This window comes from Myotis yumanensis, unplaced genomic scaffold (assembly GCF_028538775.1).
Source record: "Myotis yumanensis isolate MYYU_CA2020_CCGP unplaced genomic scaffold, mMyoYum1.0.hap1 SCAF_10, whole genome shotgun sequence".
NCBI classification, from domain to species: Eukaryota; Metazoa; Chordata; class Mammalia; order Chiroptera; family Vespertilionidae; genus Myotis; species Myotis yumanensis.
This window is the reverse complement of record NW_027223761.1, coordinates 30,804,702-30,824,290: the sequence shown is the minus strand read 5'-3', so window position 1 is coordinate 30,824,290 and position 19,589 is coordinate 30,804,702. Positions and strand designations below refer to the sequence as shown.

General features: G+C 37.3%; 1 protein-coding gene across 4 annotated transcripts in view; it reads left to right on the top strand.

Moving 5' to 3' along the window:
* LOC139019051 (nucleobindin-2) overlaps positions 1–19,110 on the top strand; it is a 46,151-nt gene extending 27,041 nt beyond the window's left edge. For 2 of the 4 annotated variants that reach the window (XM_070428228.1, XM_070428229.1), the window contains exons 9-14: positions 224–282; positions 377–469; positions 1,498–1,587; positions 6,862–7,032; positions 7,301–7,379; positions 9,652–15,199. In XM_070428228.1, coding sequence (XP_070284329.1) covers positions 224–282; positions 377–469; positions 1,498–1,587; positions 6,862–7,032; positions 7,301–7,379; positions 9,652–9,659 — 500 coding nt within the window. In that variant the 3' untranslated portion in view covers positions 9,660–15,199. Of the gene's footprint in view, positions 1–223; positions 283–376; positions 470–1,497; positions 1,588–6,861; positions 7,033–7,300; positions 7,388–9,651; positions 15,200–18,273 lie in introns of those variants that run through there. The other 2 variants (XR_011472974.1, XM_070428231.1) reach the window with 2 other exon arrangements.
* The last annotated feature ends 479 nt before the right edge of the window (positions 19,111–19,589 follow it).

Here is a 19,589-nt window from a genome sequence, read left to right as displayed (position 1 = left end):
GGGAAAAAATTGATATGTTTCCCTAAAACCTATGATGAATTATAAATAAATGAATTTTTATCAGTTAGACACATCTGAGGCTTCATAAAAAAGAAGAAACCTTTTTGGTAGCATATTGGTATTTCATATCAGTACTGCTTTTGCAAACCAATTGTAAATAGTTGTATTTAAATTATTTATTTTCTAAGGCATTAAAATCAATTTTTTGCATTGGGAACTTTAGATGTCAATAATGATGGCTTCCTTGATGAACAAGAATTAGAAGCCCTATTTACTAAAGAGGTAAATGAGTTCATTAAGTATTTGGTTATTTTGCTCTCTCTTTTTTTCCTTTTATTATCTTTCTTTTATGTTGGTTTTAAATTTTTCTTTTTAGTTGGAGAAAGTATATGACCCTAAAAATGAAGAGGATGATATGGTAGAAATGGAGGAAGAAAGGCTTAGAATGAGGGAACATGTAATGAATGAGGTATGTTTTAAAAGTTTAATATATGTTACAGTACTTCTATGGATTATTCAAGTTGTTGCAATAAATCTTATCACAAAATGGAAGACAAATACACAGAATAGGTATTTAATTGGACTTTGATTTTTGATCCAGAATATTCAATAGATTCCCTTACTGTGAATAAAATTATTTTGTAACTCATTTAAAATATTTTAAAAGATTAAGATGCCACTGCATATCAGCTATAAAACATCTTTTTGGAAGTAAAAAAATAATGTAGTCCAATATTTGGTATTTTAAATGGCTATTTTAGTTTTTGCTAAGAAAATCCAAAAACCCAATACCCAAGTGGTTGATAACAGCACATATTTATTTCTTGTTCACATTACTAAGCTGAAAACTCTAATAGAGACTTCATAAGCAGGGTAACTAAAGCCCATTGTTTTGCTTCAGTGATGATTTTCACCTGATATTGATGAACTGGGATTTCTGTTGACTGCTTGGCATCCCAGGTATCAAATAAATTTCTTTGGTTATTGCTTTTGTAACTGAATTTGCCATAGTTTACAAGAGCCATTGGAAGATTTGGAGGTTGTAAATTTTTGTTTTGATGTACTAGGTTGTTTGTTTTTAAAAATAATTGTTGAGAGCATTTTAACTTAAACTCCGTTACTCTTGGCTAAACAATTCTCTTACTGGAAAGGTTATTTTTCTTGCCTAAATACTTGGTTTCGAGGGATTATACATAGCGTGGTGAGCCTAACCAGTTAGATCAGCAACTTAAACTTGGTGATTTTGGGGGTATCAGGGATATAGATATTTCACTGCATTTCCAAATTTGAATAATATAGAAGAGAAAAATATCTATTTTCTGATTTTGATATAATGTTTAGTGTTCTGTTTTATTTTTTCCCTCTCAGAGTTTATGGATGTTAGGCTAGCTCTAACTGCTGTATGTTTATGTAGTAGCATTTTTTGGAAGACACTTTTTAGTGTCTAAGTAATATGAGAAAGAGTTATTTGATTTTACTACATTTTCCTTTGATCAGGTTGATTCTAACAAAGACCGATTGGTGACTCTAGAAGAGTTTTTGAAAGCTACAGAAAAAAAGGAATTCTTGGAGCCTGATAGCTGGGAGGTAATAGACCCTATTTGAAATGGGATGTATGATTCAAGAAATTCCACATCCATCTATTCTACTTTTAACTTTTATTCCCCATTATATTTGCATGTACAGTCTTACCATTTTGGTTTTTCATATAAAATATCACTTTTATATAATGAACTTGATTTCTTAGAAAGCTTATGGTAATTGATCTCTTGTTTGTAATCACATTGCATATTATAATTAGAAGTCTTAAAAAGTATAAAATAATGATCATTCTTGAAAATGAGAAATTTAAATACATTTAAAGGATAAATTAGAAATTACCTATAATTCTACCACCTAGAGGTAGACACTAAACTTATGTATTGTGTTATGCCAATTTAGAAATAGTTTATATATTTAGTATATGCATCAATAGCATAGAGTGTATAGTGTATGATCCCATTTTTAATTTATATATACACATAAATTCATAGCTCTCTCTCTATATATACTTAAAATGGCTTTACACTGTATAGATGACTGTGAGTTTGTGAAATTCTGTTTTTTTAAAATTTATCAATATTTCTTGAACATGTTCTATTGCTCAAACACATGATTTAAGAAATGTCTCCTTAGCATGCAGTTGGGTGGTTGTAGCATCATTTATATAACCATTCCTCCAGATTTAGACTTTCTGGATGCATCCAGCTTTTTTTTTTTTTTTTTACTGTAATAAATAACACTATTATAACTATCCATTTGTTCATACATTTGTGGCATCTGTGATTTCCCTGAGATTAATTCCTAGGAATAGAACTATTCTCAAAGTTTATGAACATTTTTTTTAGTTTCTAAATATACCTGTCAAACTGCTCCAGAAAGGTATTCCAATTTATATCAAAGTTGCCTGTGTATAAATGAGTGCATACTTTATAAAGAGTGGTTGAAAAGCACCAACCAAACTAGGTTGAAGAAAGAACACTATCTTTTTCTTTATAGAACAGAAAAGAAAAAGATTACCATTTTCATTAGATTTTTAATTGTCCAGAAAATAATTTGAGATAGGGTGACCAACTGTGCTTGCTTACCTGGGACTGAAGAGTTTCCCAGGATGTGTTCTGAGGATATGGATTTTTTTCCCCAGGATATGAAACTTTTTAGTGCTAAAACAGGACAATCCCACGCAAGTTGGGACAGTTGGTCATCTTAGTTTGAGATTAAAGAAATCAGTTGCTTTTTTTTTTTTTAAGTTTTATTGATTTTTACAGAGGAAGAGAGAGGGATAGAGAGAGAGAAACATCAAATGATGAGAAACATCCATTCGCTGCCTCCTGCACGCCTCCGACTGGGGATTGGGCCCTCAACTGGGGCATGTGCCCTAACCAGGAATTGAACCAGGGACCTCCTGGTTCATGGGTCAAGGCTCAACCCCTGAGCCACATGGGTGGGGTAGGCTGCTTTTTGTTATAGGTTTTGTCTAACGTTTGAAATATTTCTGGACTTTGGTGAAGAAAAATTCTAAGATTATTTGAACATGCAATCCCTTTAATGTTTCTGGTGAACCAGATCAATAGATCAGTATGTACTTTTTTCATTTTGACAGTTTCAGATTTACAAAAAAGTACAAGAATAGCCAAAACCGGTTTGGCTCAGTGGATAGAGCGTCGGCCTGCGGACTGAAAGGTCCCGGGTTCGATTCCGGTCAAGGGCATGTACCTGGGTTGCGGGCACATCCCCCGTGGGAGATGTGCAGGAGGCAGCTGGTCGATGTTTCTCTCCCATCGATGTTTCTAACTATCTATCTCTCTCCCTTCCTCTCTGTAAAAAATCAATAAAATATATTAACAAACAAACAAAAAAAAAAGTACAAGAATAGACTAAGAATTCCTGAATTCCCTTTGCCAAGATTTCCTATTTTACATTTACTTCTCTCTATTTTTTCCTCTATTTTAAATCTGTGTATATGTGTATCTATATATAACATATAATTATTTTTGAAAGTAAGTTGAACATGATACTGCTTTAACCTTAATACTCAAATGTGTATTTCTTGCAAAAAAGGATTTATATTATATAATCAAGTAAAATTATCTACCTTCCCCTCTCCCCCACCCACAATACTCTAATCCAGGGGTGGGGAACGTCTGGACACGGCCCAGAGATCATTTGGTCTGGCCCTGCCAAGGCATTAGTGGCAAGTTATTAAATGTTTGACCAAAGATAGCAGGCTAATTTTTTAAAATATATTTTTATTCATTTCAGAGAGGAAGGGAGAGGGAGAAAGAGATAGAAACATCAATGATGAGAATCATTGATCTGCTGCCTCCTGCATGCCCCCCACTGGGGATCTAACACGCAACCCAGGCGTATGCCCTTGACCGGAATCGAACCCGCAACCCTTCAGTCCACAGACTGACGCTCTATCCACTGAGCCAAGCCGGCTAGGGCAGCAGGCTAATTTTTAAGTTAATAATTTGTATGGCCTGAGAATGATGTTATAAATATCCAAATGGCCCTTGGCAGCAAAAAGGTTCCCTACCCTTCTAATTAGGTAGATTTGATTGAGATTTTTGTCAATTTTCCCAATATTGTCTTTTATAGCAAAAGAAAACCCAAGAAAATGCAGTGAATTTAGTTGTAATGTCTTTCTAGTTTCTGTTAATCTGAAATAGTTCCTGAGTCATTGTGTCTCATAGCATTGATATTTCAAAAGAGTATAGACCAGCAATTTTGTAGACCACCCATCAGTTTGAGGGGGTGTTTCCTTATGATTCCTACTTTTGATAGAAATATAGCTGAAGTGATGCTAACTAAGGACATCATATCAGGAGGCATTATTAGTCCTGATTATTCCCTTAACTGGCAATATTAACTTAGATTATTTAGTTAAGGTGAAGTCTACCAGGTGTTTTCACTGTAAAGTTACAACTTTACCATTTATAATCTAAAAAAAATCTTCTAAAACCCATGATATTGCCAGAATCTTAAGTCAGCTTTAAAAAACACATCATTGCCGAAACCGGTTTGGCTCAGTGGATAGAGCGTCGGCCTGCGGACTGAAAGGTCCCAGGTTCGATTCCGGTGAAGGGCATGTACCTGGGTTGCGGGCACATCCCCAGTAGGAGATGTGCAGGAGGCAGCTGATCGATGTTTCTCTCTCATCGATGTTTCTGACTCTCTATCTCTCTTCCTTCCTCTCTGTAAAAAATCAATAAAATATATTTAAAAACAAAAAAAACAAAAAAAAACACATCATTCTACATCATAAGTCTTTCCAAATACAATTTGTAAGCATTATTTTCATACCTATTGGTGCTTAATTATTTTCTCAGGATTAGACATTCAGGTTATCTTCAGTCTTTTATTGTTATTTTTAAAAGTGCTGCTTTCAACACATTTTCATATACAGCTTTTAATGTGTTTAGGGCTATTTTTTAAAGTAGATTGTCATTGTAGCATTATCAGGGTCAAGAGAATATTTTTAAAACTATTGATATACTTTGTAAAGAATATTGAAAGAATTGTACTAATTTACATTTCCACTAATAAAAAATGAGTGATCTGTTTTTGTTTTTAAAAATGTATTTTTAAGGATATACTTTGAGACTTATCTACAAGTTCCATCCTCTGCTGATTCTGGTCAGCATCAGTTGTTACTTGACTGCTGACAAATGGTGATTTTCTAATCATCATTCCTTCTACATTTATTTTTTGCCTTTGTATTGTAAGGAAAAGCTACCCTTTTCCTCTTCTCTACCTGTTCACTGTAGACTTATGGATTCCTGTTTTATTCAGTAAGCCTGCATCCTTCCTATGACAGTAGGTCCTCGGGTTATGTCTGAGATCCATCCCTACGGTGCGATGTAACGTGACTTTCACGATAAGTCGGAACCCACCTACATAAGCACCTACGTCACTACATGGAGCACATAAAGAACAGTAATGAAGTGAAACAGTAAAAAAAAATTAAAAGAAAGATAACAATTCCTGACCTTTACTTGTGGTAAATAAATAATAAAAAACATAAAGCACATATGTACATATGTTGAAATGACAGAACTTTTTTTTTCTTTATAAATGAGTGGGAGATGGTGACGTAACCACAAAATGACGTACGTCGAGTCCGACATAACCCGAGGACTGCCTGTATTTATTTCCATACTTGGCTAGTGGGAGTTTCCTCAAACAGGTTTTTGTGGCCTTCTGGTATGTTCCCATCATTCTTTGAGGGATTTCTTACTTTTAGCATAAGATGTTCAAGGTTCGTCTTGTTCCTTCTCTGTCCCACCTCTGCAATCAGCCATTTTTTTCTGAGGAGTACTGTTGTTTGTTAGTTTTTCAGTGGAGATTGATAGTACAGGCCAGGAGCTGGGCACTGAATTGACTACTTGCTACGGAATTGTCCTTGCTTTAAAGCAAGTCCTGGTCAAATAATAGAGCTGGGAATTTAAAAAAAAATTTTAAATACATTTTTATTTATATTATGAATATATACATGTATATACACACATACTTGCACACACATACATAGACACACTACACACATTTATATTCATTTTGTATATTTCACTGTCAATATATATTACAACTCATGAGTTCACATTATCCTCTTAAACTTTAATACAACACCTTCAATTCCAATACATTTTATCTTTTTCTTTTTCTGTATTTCATACAAAACATGGCTCTCATTTTCCACAACAATTTTCCACTCATTTGCTCAGTCCTAGCATATTGAAAGCATTTTAGAATTGCTAATCCATGCCTCTGCAAAACAAGACTAAGACTTGTTCAGATTTTTGTTTTTTTTTTTAACTTGAGTGCATGTAGTCCTGATAATGTGTTCAGAAGTTTCTGAGTTAGTTCTTTTTTTCCCTTCTCCCATCAGTCAGTTATTTTATTCAGTTAAAATAAAAGTATTATTTATTTGTTTCTGTTTCTATTCAATTTGGGGGATTTTTCTGTCCTTGTGGATTTTAGTTATTTGTGTGTGTTTTTTGAGGGTGTACCACATTGAATGTTTCAGAAAAGCAATTCTGTACAAAATGTGTATTCAGAGGAGTATGCTTTCCTTGCCTTCACTCCCTTTGTCCTTTCCCCTCAGTTTCTCCCTCGTTCTGTAGGTAAACAATCTTATTAGTCTTTAGGTGTTCCTTTTATTCAGAGTACATAAATATACTTTTTCTTAATTCCTTTTCTTTTTTTACCCCAAAGGTATCATACTATACTCTTTTGTACTTTGCTAATCATACAATTTTACAGCTGAATCAGACCTTATGGTTGCATTTCTAAGATTATTCTTTCTTTGTTTTTTTTCTTTAGACATTAGATCAGCAACAGTTTTTCACAGAGGAAGAACTGAAAGAATATGAAAATCTTATCTCCTTACAAGAAAATGAACTTAAGAAAAAAGCAGATGAACTTCAGAAACAAAAAGAAGAACTACAGCGTCAGCATGACCAACTCGAGGCTCAGAAGCTGGAATATCATCAGGTGGTATTTTGTGAAAGGATTGCGGCATTAAAAAGGATTTTAGGAGCTTTGTTAAAAACCTGTGTTGTAGTAATATTTCAATCACTATTAGCTATAGTATTTTAAATGTGTTTTAAAAACTGCTTTGTTGAATTTTAATCTAAATTTTAGAATTTGACTATTTCATTTTGGAAAATAATTTTCAGTTAGTTGTGATTTGTTAAAGGTCACACATATCAGAGAAAATCAAGTACTACTTCCTTTTAAAACATTATTTTTCATTCCCCAGGTCGTACAGCAGATGGAACAAAAAAAATTACAAGAACTTTCTCCATCAGTGCCTGGTGGAGAATCGAAGTTCAAGCCACGTATGTAATTTTGTTTGCTTATTTGTTTGATTAAGGAAATAAATTGAAATCCACATTTACTGCAAGTATGATTTCAAATTATTAATATCTTTGCCAGTGGATTTTGGTACCACAGTTTGTGGAGCTCTCAGGTCAATAAGTCCAGAAATTTCTCTTCTCTACCTCCTGACCGTTTTACCCACTCTGGTGTAAAGACTTTGAATCCCCAATGAGTGGTTGAGTCAAGGGACCCTGATCCTTTTGTCAGCTTTCATCTTTTTAAAAAAAATATTTTTATTGTTGATAGTATTACAGATATCTCCCATTTCCCGCTTTCCCCTCTTCCTCCCAGCCCCTGCCCACCCCTTGAGGTCTTCACTACCCTATTGCTGTGTCCATGGGCTATGTCAGCCTTCAGCTTGATTCATCTCCTTAACCATTGCTCCAAGCAATTACAAGTCAGATTTCTCCTTATAATCTTTGAATCTTGGCTTTCCAAATGTCCCAAATCAGGATAAATAAAGCAAACTTGTTTGGGGCTCTTTAATCCTGGGGAGTCAGTAGGGGGTTCTTTTGGCATGCACCACCTTGGGTAGCACTGTATTAAAACATTTGTTCAATCCCCATCGTTGTCCATTTTATTTACATCTAACCATCGAAGGTGTGGGTGTTCATATGCTGGGCCAGGACCACTGTGGTTTGGGTCCCAGCATTGGCTCCTTCTTTGGGGGGCTCAGTAGCATGGATTCTGGGCAGCTCCATCAGATGACATTAGCATTGGCAAAGACTGAGGGAATCCTTAGTGGCAAAGCTTTAGGTGTTGGGTTTCGCTCAGTGGATACAGCTTTGGCCTGTGGACTGAAAGGTCCCGGGTTCGATGCTGGTCAAGGGCACATGCCAGGGTTGCGGGCTCATCTCTGGTGCGGCCTGTGCGGGAGGCAGCCGGTCAATGATTCTCTCTCAGCGTTGATGTTTTTATCTCTCTCTCCCTTTCCCTTCCTCTCTGGAATCAATAAAAAAAATATATATATATTTTTAAAAAGCTTTAGGTGTCCCTGACAGCCACGAGGGCTGCTTGGGGCCTTGGTGATGAAAGCTGCTGGGATCTTCTCCTTTTCCTCCAAAGGGGAGAGGTCACAGCTGAGGGCATCCCATCCCTTTTGGCAGCAAGCTCTGTGGGACTGGAGGATGGGTTGACAAAGGCCAAATGCTGCTGTGCTTTTCTATGTGGCCATCTTTGATTTCTGTGCTCCACTGGGCTGCTGTACCTTCTGCATGTACTCCATAGCTCTCTCAGAGCTATTTTCATCAGTAAGCAGCAGTTAATCATTTTTTTTCTGGCGGACAGAAAAACAGAGGCACAAGCCCCTCCATTGTCCACGATACCAGAAGTCTTAGGTGGTTCCTGGTCACAGGCATTCACAATGCTGGTACTCATGGTGTTTGTGAAGTAATGGGTATGTTGGTTTCTGCCTCCTTCGCTGAAATTATTTGGTTCTGTGCTTCTAGTGCCAGACTTGGCAAGTTTGTAGCTATTGCTTCTTCCTTTTGCTGTGCTGGTTCTTTTGGGTTTTTATTTTAAATATTGATTTTAGAGAGGAAGGGAGAGGGAGAGATAGAAACATCAATGATGGGAGAGAATCATTGATAGGCTGCCTCCTGCTCACGCTGCACTGGAGATGAGCCCGCTATCTGGGCATGTGCCTTTGACCAGAGTCAAACCTGGGACCCTTAAGTCCGCAGTCCAATGCTCTATTTGCTGAGCCAAACCAGCTAGGGCTGCTGTGCTGGTTCTTGAACCAAGTCTTTATTACTGATCCAACAAGTAGAGTAGCTGAAGTAAGTTCTGCTATGGTAACCCAATGTGGGTTAGTGGTCTTTTCAAATGTATCTTTCAGTTTTCTAAGCTGTTCTGAACTAAAGGTTGTGCAGTATTGATGCGCAGACCTTGGCTTGTCTGATCCATCTTATATGGAAGATTTATGTAGCAGGCCCTTATTCTTTATACAAACACCCCCCCCCCCCCAAAGCCAGCATGCTACCTCATTGCCCAAAATGTGAAGACAAGAGGTCAAACACCCAGATTTCACTTAGGTTTTCAGCATCGGCCATAGTATCTTTTCGAAGTATAATAAATGATCCACTGTGTGTGTTTCTGAGATCCTGAATTTCATCTGTGTCAAACATATGCTTTTAATTGTAATCTATGATTATATAAGTGATTTTAAAAATAAATATTACGTATGAAAGGAGATTCCTTTAAAATGAGAGTATATATTTTTTCTTTGAACAGTCATCTGAAGTCTGAAGTCCACCAGAACTTGGAAGAAAACTGTAAAATCAACATCTGTGTCATCTTTTTACTTCCCTTCCTTTTTCTCTACTCAAATATTTTAAGACATAAATGGAATAAAGGAAGATACTTTTTAAATAAGAACACTTTTTTTTTTGACACCGATATTTATAGATGGAAGTCCACCAGAACTAGGAAGTAAACCTCAATATCTGCTCTCATTTTCATACCTCCCCTCTTTTTTCTTTGTTCTTCTTTACTGATTTAATCAAGTAGCCTTAGGCCATAGTTTAATGAAAATCTCAGTAACCATATAAGTGAGAAAGCTCTGTTTGTTACTTTTTAAATAAATTGCTCTCACTTACTCATGAAGATAGATATTCTTCTATGGGTGCTTATCATCCCCTCACAATAAAAGTCTCTTTGATACTCACAGTTCTCTTGAGAAGACCATGTATTTCCTGTTTCTTGGTAACTTCTTCCTACTGAATAGTTTTTGCTACTACTTGAGGTCGTTTTTCGTTCATACTTCTGCTTTATACACTATCTATTTAAGATCAGATTTGCTATATATAACCAAAAACCAAAGATAACAGTGGTTTAAACTAAATAGGAGTTTTTCCTTTTTGTATAAATCTGTAGGCATGTGGTGTCCAGGTTCCTATCTTTCTGCTCTACTATCCTCAGTACATTGCTTTTATCTTCAAGCTGCTTCATCCTTACTATCCAAAATTGCTTCTGGAGGCAGGTGGGAAGGGCAAGAAAAGATCTTTTGCCACTTGAGGAACTTTCTCAGCCTCCTTGAAGCAGTTTTCCTGGAGAACCACACAACATTTGAACTTACATTTCATTGGCCCAAACTGGGTTACATGGCCATCTAGCTGCTAGGGAAACTGAGATATCTTTGTGGCAATGTGACCAGCTAAATGTTGGGATACTTGTCCTAGCTGGTTTGGCTCAGTGGATAGAGTGTCAGCCTGTAGACCAAAGGGTCCTGGGTTCAATTCCAGTCAAGGGCAGGACCCTCGGTTGCAGGCTCCTCCATGGCCTGGGCCCTGGTCAGGGCTCCTGCAAGAGGCAACCAATTGATGTTTTTCTCTCACATCGATGTTTCCATCTGTCTTTCCCTCTCTCCCTAAACATCAATGAAAAACTATCCTTGGGTGATGATTAACTAAAACAAATAAATGTTTAATTAAGGAAGGTGGGAAGAGGTAACGTTTCTTAGGCAACTTTTAAAAATATATATTTTTTTATTGATTTCAGAGAAGAAGGGATAGGTAGAGAGATAGAAACATCAATGCTGAAAGTGAATCATTGATTGCCTCCTGCACATCCCCCCTGGGATTGAGCCCGCAACCGGGGCATGTGCCCGACAGGGAATGGAACATTGACCTCCTGGTTCATAGGTCGATGCTCAACTACTGAGCCATGCCGGCCGGGCTGAGAAGCAACTTTTAATTTTAATCCAGACAGCCTTGCTGGCTACCTAAATATCTATGTACACTCTTCTAAACATAGAAAACACCCACGTCAAAAGGAAACCATCAAAATCCACCCATTATTGCATATTGCTCAAAGACCATGATATCTCTGGCCACCCAGAAACTAAAAGTCAAGGTGTCTGCCCCATGGGTACCATATGCATAAAGGTGGGGTAGGTACAGGATAACTACATAAAATCAATCTTTTTGAAACAGGGGTAAATGGGAAACTAGCAGTTGCTGATCCATAGCAAGGTCTCTCTGCTCTGTCCATAAATATATTCCTTGGTTTTCCCATCAGGCAACTGCTGAGTCACCTTTCTGGGAGTAACTCCCTTGTCTAATGTCCTCAGGGGCTCTTGGTGTTGCCCTCTGGGAAGTCTTTGTTGACCGTTACTCTAGGTACATATCAGAAAGGATACACTTCTTGGAGGCTGGATAGTCCTACCACTTCAGGGGCTCAGGGATTGTTTAGATAGTTACAGGCTATAGCAGGCCAGGTTTAGGGTTTTTATTGATTTAGAGTTGGTTTGTTTGACAAAACAATTTCCTAAAAACTTAGTAATTTTCTGGTCTGTTTTCTTCAATAATTATTAGGAGTAACAAGAAAGATCTTGTCAAGGCATAGTTTTGTCAAAGAGCACATCTTCACTTGCTGGGTTCTGTGTTCTTTCTTTCCCTTGGGGTCTTAAATGAATGACTTGGATGGGTTCACAATGGTATTTATCTGACCTTTTTTCTCAGGTTGGCTCCCATTACTTGGCAGAAAATCCTTAAGGGAAGATTCTTGAAAAAGGTTAAGGACATTTCAACAGCTTTCTCAGAATCTTTACTTAAGGTGTGTGGCAGTAGTTGACTTTTTCCATTCTTCAAGGCTCCAAATTTGGGACTTTTGTCAATATTTTTTTTGTAGACAGAACAATTCCCTAAGCAAAACTATATATATACCTTTCCATCTCTGTAAACTTGTAAACCTTAGCCCGAGTGGTATTTGTCTTGTAGGATTTTCCTGAAAGAGGCAGAGGCACCCCCACATGCTAGCATTCTGAAGTTCTACCACACTTTCTTTGATACCCTTACTTCAGTTGGCATGAGGGCTCATGGCCTAAAGCCCTACCTCCTCAACTCAGCCCACTTCATATTTAAGATCCTTTTGCTTCCTGCACCTTACTTCTAGCTATCAGATTCTGTATAGGTCAAGATTCATGGCTGTAGGTCATAGAATCTTCTTTAGCTACTAAACCGAATGAGATTGATTATGGGAAATAGATAGCTCACAGAATTTTTGAGAGGGCTGAAGAAACAGAACCTAGGCTGAGCTTCTAGGAACTACATCACAAGAGAGGGCTGCCAAAGAAGCTGCTGCTTTTGGAATAATCAAGAAGCTGCCTGCCACATTGGGAAGCTGCCCGCTGGATTAGAAAGACATGAACAGTTGCCAGCTCCAGAGTCACACCACTGCTGCCACGCTTTGTGTTGGCCAACTTGGCTCCAAGTGAAAGTCTCAAGTGAGTGCCTCTGATTGTTGGACCAATCATACCTGGCATCCTAGCTGCAAGGGAGGCTGGGAAATAATAGTGTTTAACTTTCCTACCTCTGTAGTACAGGAATGCATGTTTCAACTTTTCAAGTGAATTAACCCTCTGTAACACCTCATAATTTTACATTGTTTCTCTTAACATCAATATCTTTTAAACTCTTTGTTTTCATTTTACAAGTTTTTAACTAATTATTGGCTATTCCTCCAAATATACTTTAGATTTTTTTCTTATATCATGGGTCCCCAAATTAAGTGTAACAATCTAGACGTGTTTTGCTTATATTCAGCTTTAAAAACCCCCACAAAAATCACTCAACAGAGTAATGCTACGGTTTGTCAGGGATGGAGAAGAATTCCTCTCTTTGTGGTTAAAATTGTAGGAAACATTTTAAAAAGGTCTGGCATATCTTTTTATTTATTACTGTATCTATGCCCAGAAATTGTGATAAGACAGAGGTTTTCCCAGGATAAACTCTTTTAGATGGTGGACTGTGGTTCAATCAAAAGGCAATTGGAGGAGAACTTAAAGAAATTTCTTAAAATGCTTTTATGAGCATGAATAAATAATGGATGTATATTAATGTAGACATACCTCTTAGTTTCCAGCAAATTATCTATACTAATAAAAGGCTAATATGCTAATTAGACCGGACATATTCCGGACATCCTTCTGGAGAAAGCCATTTTGGCGGGGCCAAGGTAGAGGCAGTTAGGCGCAATCAGGCTGGCAGGGGCAGGGCTGTTAGGGGCGATCAGGCAGGCAGGCAGGTGAGCGGTTAGGAGCCAGCAGTCCTAGATGGATAAATCAGAATTGTGAGAGCAGGGGAGAAGTCATTTGAAGGGCCTGGTAATAAGCTCCATGAAGCTGGTGGCTGTGAAACTTTAAGACAGCTGACAATGGTGCTATAACTTTCTACATCCCTCAAAGCTTTCTCTAGCAATTAGAAATACAACAATGGAAAAGTCATTACAGAAGTAGGAAAATGGGAGAGTACAGAGAGAAGAAAGAACTTAATTAAAACTCAGATCATCCAGGCAAAAGTAAGGAAGAAACAATAAATGATGCTACTTCAGAGATTGCTCAATTTATGTCCTGGTCTGTTTAAAAAAAAAATTCCCTTTGTTAACAACTGTGAGATAGAAAATATCTGCTGGGGTACACAATGTATTTAAAAACTATTATTATTTAAGGAGGATATAAAAAAGCTAATGACTTGGACAAGGGCCACGCATCTGTGGAAGGAAATGAGTCAAGAGACAGGGATCCTCCTTATGAGTCACAGATTCGTTTGGTGGTCAGAAGCACTCTTCACTCAGAAAACACTCCCGGAGTGACTGCCTGCTTGTCCAATTAGTTCTAAAAAAGCTAACATTTCTGCAAATTTAGTTTTGTTTCGGCCAAGATCAACCTTGAATCTCAATGAAATATACCATGAATATTGAAGAGAGTGAAAATACATACACAGAGTCTGTTGTATTACTAATTAAGATGTAGATGTGGCTTTATTAAAACAGCAGCAATTTCCAAAACATTTCTATAAAAGATAAAATAGAGGCTAAGAATTTTGCTTTCAGGACAACCTTTAGAAGCCAGTCAATGCCCAAAGGGACTGTTTCATTCTTTTGTGATGGCTCTGGTGACTTCTGGATAGTTCTATCTGCCCCTCTCTACCCAGTTTCAGGGCCTCAGAATGGAAGCTGAAATACTAGAGGCTGAAATATTGTTGCCAAGGTGGACAAAGGAGCCCCTTTTCCGTGAAGGTGTTTCTTTCTCTGAACCTGTTAGTCCAGCATCCATCAGCATACATGAAGGTCATAATAAGGCCTCGTGACTTTCAAGTATCTGTCTATGTACCAATTAACAGGGACTCTAATTGAAATATCACACTTTTTGAATGAACACATGTATGTTTATATGTAAGCTTGTGCCTAAAATAGGTCTGGAGAGAAAACCATTAGTTATTTCATGTCTTCTGAAAAACATGTCTTCTGGAATTTAGACATGAAAAACACTTTTTTTAATTATTTGTTTTTCTTTTCATAAAGGAAACCAGTGCTTCTTAATCTGTATTTTATCAATATTTATTATGGCTATAAAAACCATTTAGTAATGATGATTTATACATCCTATTTTAAAGTTAGGATTTTATTTGGGTGGCATTTTAAAAAATTTTCTATTTAAATGTTGAATTAAAAATTTAAACTTTTATAAATATGTGACCCAAAATGTTCTGTTAATTTTAAACTTTGGAAAGAAATTTTATTAGTCTTATGTGTACCTGATTTTTCTTGGCTTATTTAGATATTTGGACTGTTTTTTAAACTATAAAGAAATAATTGGATTTTAATTGATAATCAGACACAGAGACTTTATATAAGTTTATTATATTTTAATTTGTTTATTGACTATGTGTTGTGGAAATTCTTTCAGTGCAATACTTGTTGGAATATTTGTTGAAATATTGTTGCTAAAGTCATTTGTATAAGTTCCTTTTTAATTATATTAAATGTAAAATCAGAACAATATGTAATATTTGTTGCACATTTTTTGGGGCAAAGGGACAAATTTGACAGTATTGAAAGAATGGATTGTTTACAAAACAATAACAATGAATCATTTTCTGTGTCTTACTCATGAAAGTATGCATTCGAATGTTTACATATTTGTCTATTTGAATTTTTGCTGGCTAAATTCTGTCATTGTCTCTGCAGTGTGAATGTGCCAGCATTTTCTGCTACCCGTTTCACTTTACTTTGTGTGAATTTTGAGTGGTAGTAATTAGTAGAAGCCATTTATAATTGAAGTTGATGGTTTTGTAATATATAGGAAAGACTTTTTAGTTATATACCTGGACTTGAGCTTTTTGTTTAATTTATTGGCAATATTGTGCCAAGTCTCCAAAATAGGCTTATTCCATAGAACGGAATTAAAACTACTAAGTTATCAATATATGTTAATGTTATGTGGCATTGTGATAAGAATTCACATTATATCTGGCTAATTTAGGCCACTTTGAAATAGCCTTCCAGAAAAATTGACAGATACCCAGATGTTAGTTTTTACATTTAACTTTTTTAAAAAATATATTTTATTGATTTTTTACAGAGAGGAAAGGAGAGGGATAGAGAGCCAGAAACATCAATGAGAGAGAAACATTGATCAGCTGCCTCCTGAACGCCCCCCACTGGGGAGTGCCCACAACCAAGTCACGTGCCCTTGACCTGGACATTTTTTGTCTTTCACATCAAAATTATCACTTTTAAATCATTTAAACCAGCATTCACAAGTATCTTGAGATGGAGCATGTTCACCATAAGCTACCCAAAATATACAATAACTTTTTCTTCAAAACAAAATAATGAATTAAAACTTCCCACAAATGCTGTTTTTTTGGCATGAAATTTGACATTTTTAAGTGTAAAAATATGTATGACGTTAACACCCTTAGCAAATTTGACATGAAGTTTTGAAGCTTGCTGTCAATACAACAAAATAGCATACATATCAAATCGCATTTATATCAACATATGTGTAACTCCACCTATTGAAAAAAATCTGCATTATTAACTGGTACACCTAGTATATTTTACATATGTGAATATTTATTTAAATTAACAGAAATCACAAATTACAAATTTTATATCTTGACAATTAGCACAGATATTTCAAAATCCAGAAAAACAACATTCTGGTTTTATTAACTGCTTGACATATCTCTATATTGCTTTTATTGCATATTTGGGGGTTGGGGAGTGTAAATGTCTGTGTAATGATTTTGTAGTATCTTTTTAAAAAATATATTTTTATGGATTTCAGAGAGGCAGGGAGAGGGATGAGAGATAGAAACATCAATGATGAGAATCATTGATCAGCTGCCTCCTGCATGACCCCACTGGGAATTGAGCCTGCAACCCTGGCATGTGCCCTGACCTCCTGGTTCATAGGTCAACGCTCAACCACTGAGCCCCGTCAGCCGGGCTGAAGTATCTTTTTTTATACATAGAGAACTGAAAGATAATTTAGCTTTTCCTCTTTCACAGTTGATCAAAATTATTTTTAAATGAAAGGATGCCAAATAAACAGGTCCTCAACCACAGGTACCCTAGAAAGCAGAATTCAGATGAATTCTATTCTGTATGATTCCCATAACCAAACAAGCACGGTGCCTTTTAGACTGTATAGGCCCATTATCAAGTGTGTCAAGTTGTGGACAGAATCTTTATTTTGATAGATATTGATGAAAACGAATCATCTGCTAACAGCTTCACACATCTAATTATTGGACATTTTCCATAAGCTACTCTCTGGCTCCATATTGCAGGAAGACCTCCGGCCCTGCACCTGGTGCTAGGAAAGTGTAAGACCATGTAAGCACAGTGCTAAGGACCCTCGGACCCTCGGACCCTCGCTGGTCTTGGCAGGGCCCTGACGATTATGCGAGTATGCTTGATCAGCTTCCTGGAAATTCAGCCTCTGCTGGTGAGGAAATGGAGAGAAAAAAGTTTGGGAAGGACAGATCAGCCCAGGGGCTCAGGGCTCCTGATCACACACAGCCCCACAGTTTTTCTACTAGAACATATTGTACAAGTCTCTTTTCAGGGTTTCTTCATTAAAACTCTCTTGCTATCAGGTGGCTACTAGATTTATCGGGGTGATCACTTCATAAGTTAGATAAATGTCAAATCACTATTTTGTACACCTGAAACTAAAATAATATTGCATGTCAACTATAATTGAAAAAAATTTTAAAACTACCTCTTGATTGTATGAAATTGTTTACAATTCAGTAAATTTAACTTTTATCTTGGAAAGCATTATAGTTCTCCAAAGTGAGGTTTCTAAAGTAAGTGGACCCATTATAAACACCACTCACATGGGTAAACTCAGGCCTGGAGCTAGGAGAGAAGGCAGAGAAGGGATGCACTGTCCAGACCTCCGTCTGTGCTGTCATTCTCGCCTCCAGAAAGCATATGCTCTATTTTAATTAGGCTACAAATTAAAAAATAGTTTTGAAATAATTTTAATATCTTATGCCTACATTTTATTTTACTCTCTGAAGAGGTCATGCTCATCCCATAATTATGTGTATTACTTTTCCTGGAAAAAATAGTCTATTTATAAACTAAAATACCTTTATTTCTTTAGTAAATAAAAAATAAAATAAAAACCACCTGAGTCCTCTGCTAGCTCACTTCAGAAAGTCACCATTTCAAATATAGGGAAGTAACTTTCTTAATACATAAATACTATGAGCCCAAGACAATATTGGGGGTGGCGGGGAGAAATGATGTATAATTATGTTAAACCTCTTTGTAGTCAAAGATAAAGATACTTAATTTAAGTATAATCCTATTATAATTTTGTTTTGAGTTACTATTACTGGGGGGTGGGGAAGGAGACCCTTTAAGGAATCGCATTCAGTAACAGCACTACAGTATAGCAATATGGATAACATCTTCAACTCAGTAAAGAATGGTGTTTAAGATTATTTTAAGGTATTTTGCCTCAATAACAACATAGTACCTCAACTTCCAATTAAAAATATAAACCTAGCCCTCTGGTCTCTCATTCACTTCTAACTAGACTTTCTTTTAAAGGCAACTATCGATTGCATGGTTCGGTGGGATTCGCATTATCCCATAAACCCAAACGAGGCAAAAGCCCAGCGATGTGTAAAACCTAAGAGGCAACCTGAAAGGCTGACCTGGGGAACCTTTCTTATTTTTATGAAACAATGTGATCACCTTTGGAGATGAAAACTTTTGGTTGGAAACATAGAACCAGGACACCTAGAGGAACAAGAGCAAAAGAACACCACCTCCTGCTCCACAACAAATACTGAGATTATGAAAACAGATACTACTTGTTGAAAGAAGAGGGCATTACTAAAAACAGAAACATAAAACTCAGGAAGAAAGATTAAGAAGCACATGGATAAGCCTTTGCCTTTTTCATGCCATCTGCAAGTCTTCTGCTTTGTGTAGGACTTCGGTATAGGTAGATTAGATGCAATTATTAGGCATGATATTCACCAGAGCAGACTCAGTCTCTTTCCCCACCAAATATCTGAATACAGGATAAGCATCCTAACAGCCACAACCGGCTTGAACTGCGGGCTCTCAAGTGTTGGATGCGGACCTTTGCAAGTAAAATGTGATTTCCCAACTATTGTGTGGTTACAGAGGACGTGAAGTTGTGAAAGACATCCATCCCCCAGCTCTTCCATGTTTCTGTGGTTTCACAGTGCTGGGCTCTGCATCCCCACTTGGCCACCTTAAACCAAAAGGCTGAGTTTTGGAAACCAAGAAGTTTAGCCTGGTTTGAGACCCTGGTATGTCATCTCTCCCAGGGTACAGAGATTACAATAATCCAAATGGCAATTTTTGATGTTTTGAAGCATGTGGGTCTGTTCTACTAATCTTGATCCAGATATTTAAGAGATGACAAAAATAAATCTAAATATTGAAATATATTTACATTGTATGTAACCGACAAAGTTATATACATACTAGAGGCTCAGTGCACCAATTTGTGCACTGGTGGGGTCCGGTGGCCCCGCCACAATATGGGTGGATGGGGCTGAGCCTGTCGGGAGGAGGAGACAGTGGTAGGTTGGCTGGCCACCCGCCCTGATTGGCGCCATCAGGGCCAGGCCTGCTGGGGGGAGAGGCCCTGCCTTGCGATTTGGATGAGGGGGGGGCCGATTCGGGGTGGGGCTGGCCATGGGGAGGGTCAGGCCTGCCCCTGAATGGGGTGGGAGGACCCAGGGGGTCAGTGGCTAGGGAGGGGCACTGAGAGGTTGACCGGCCAACCGCTCCCCTATTAGTGTGTTTGGGGAAGGATGGGAGCAGAGCTGGTGGGGAAGGGGGGATGGGCTGCAGGAGGTTGGCAGGCCAGCCCCACCCTCTATGGG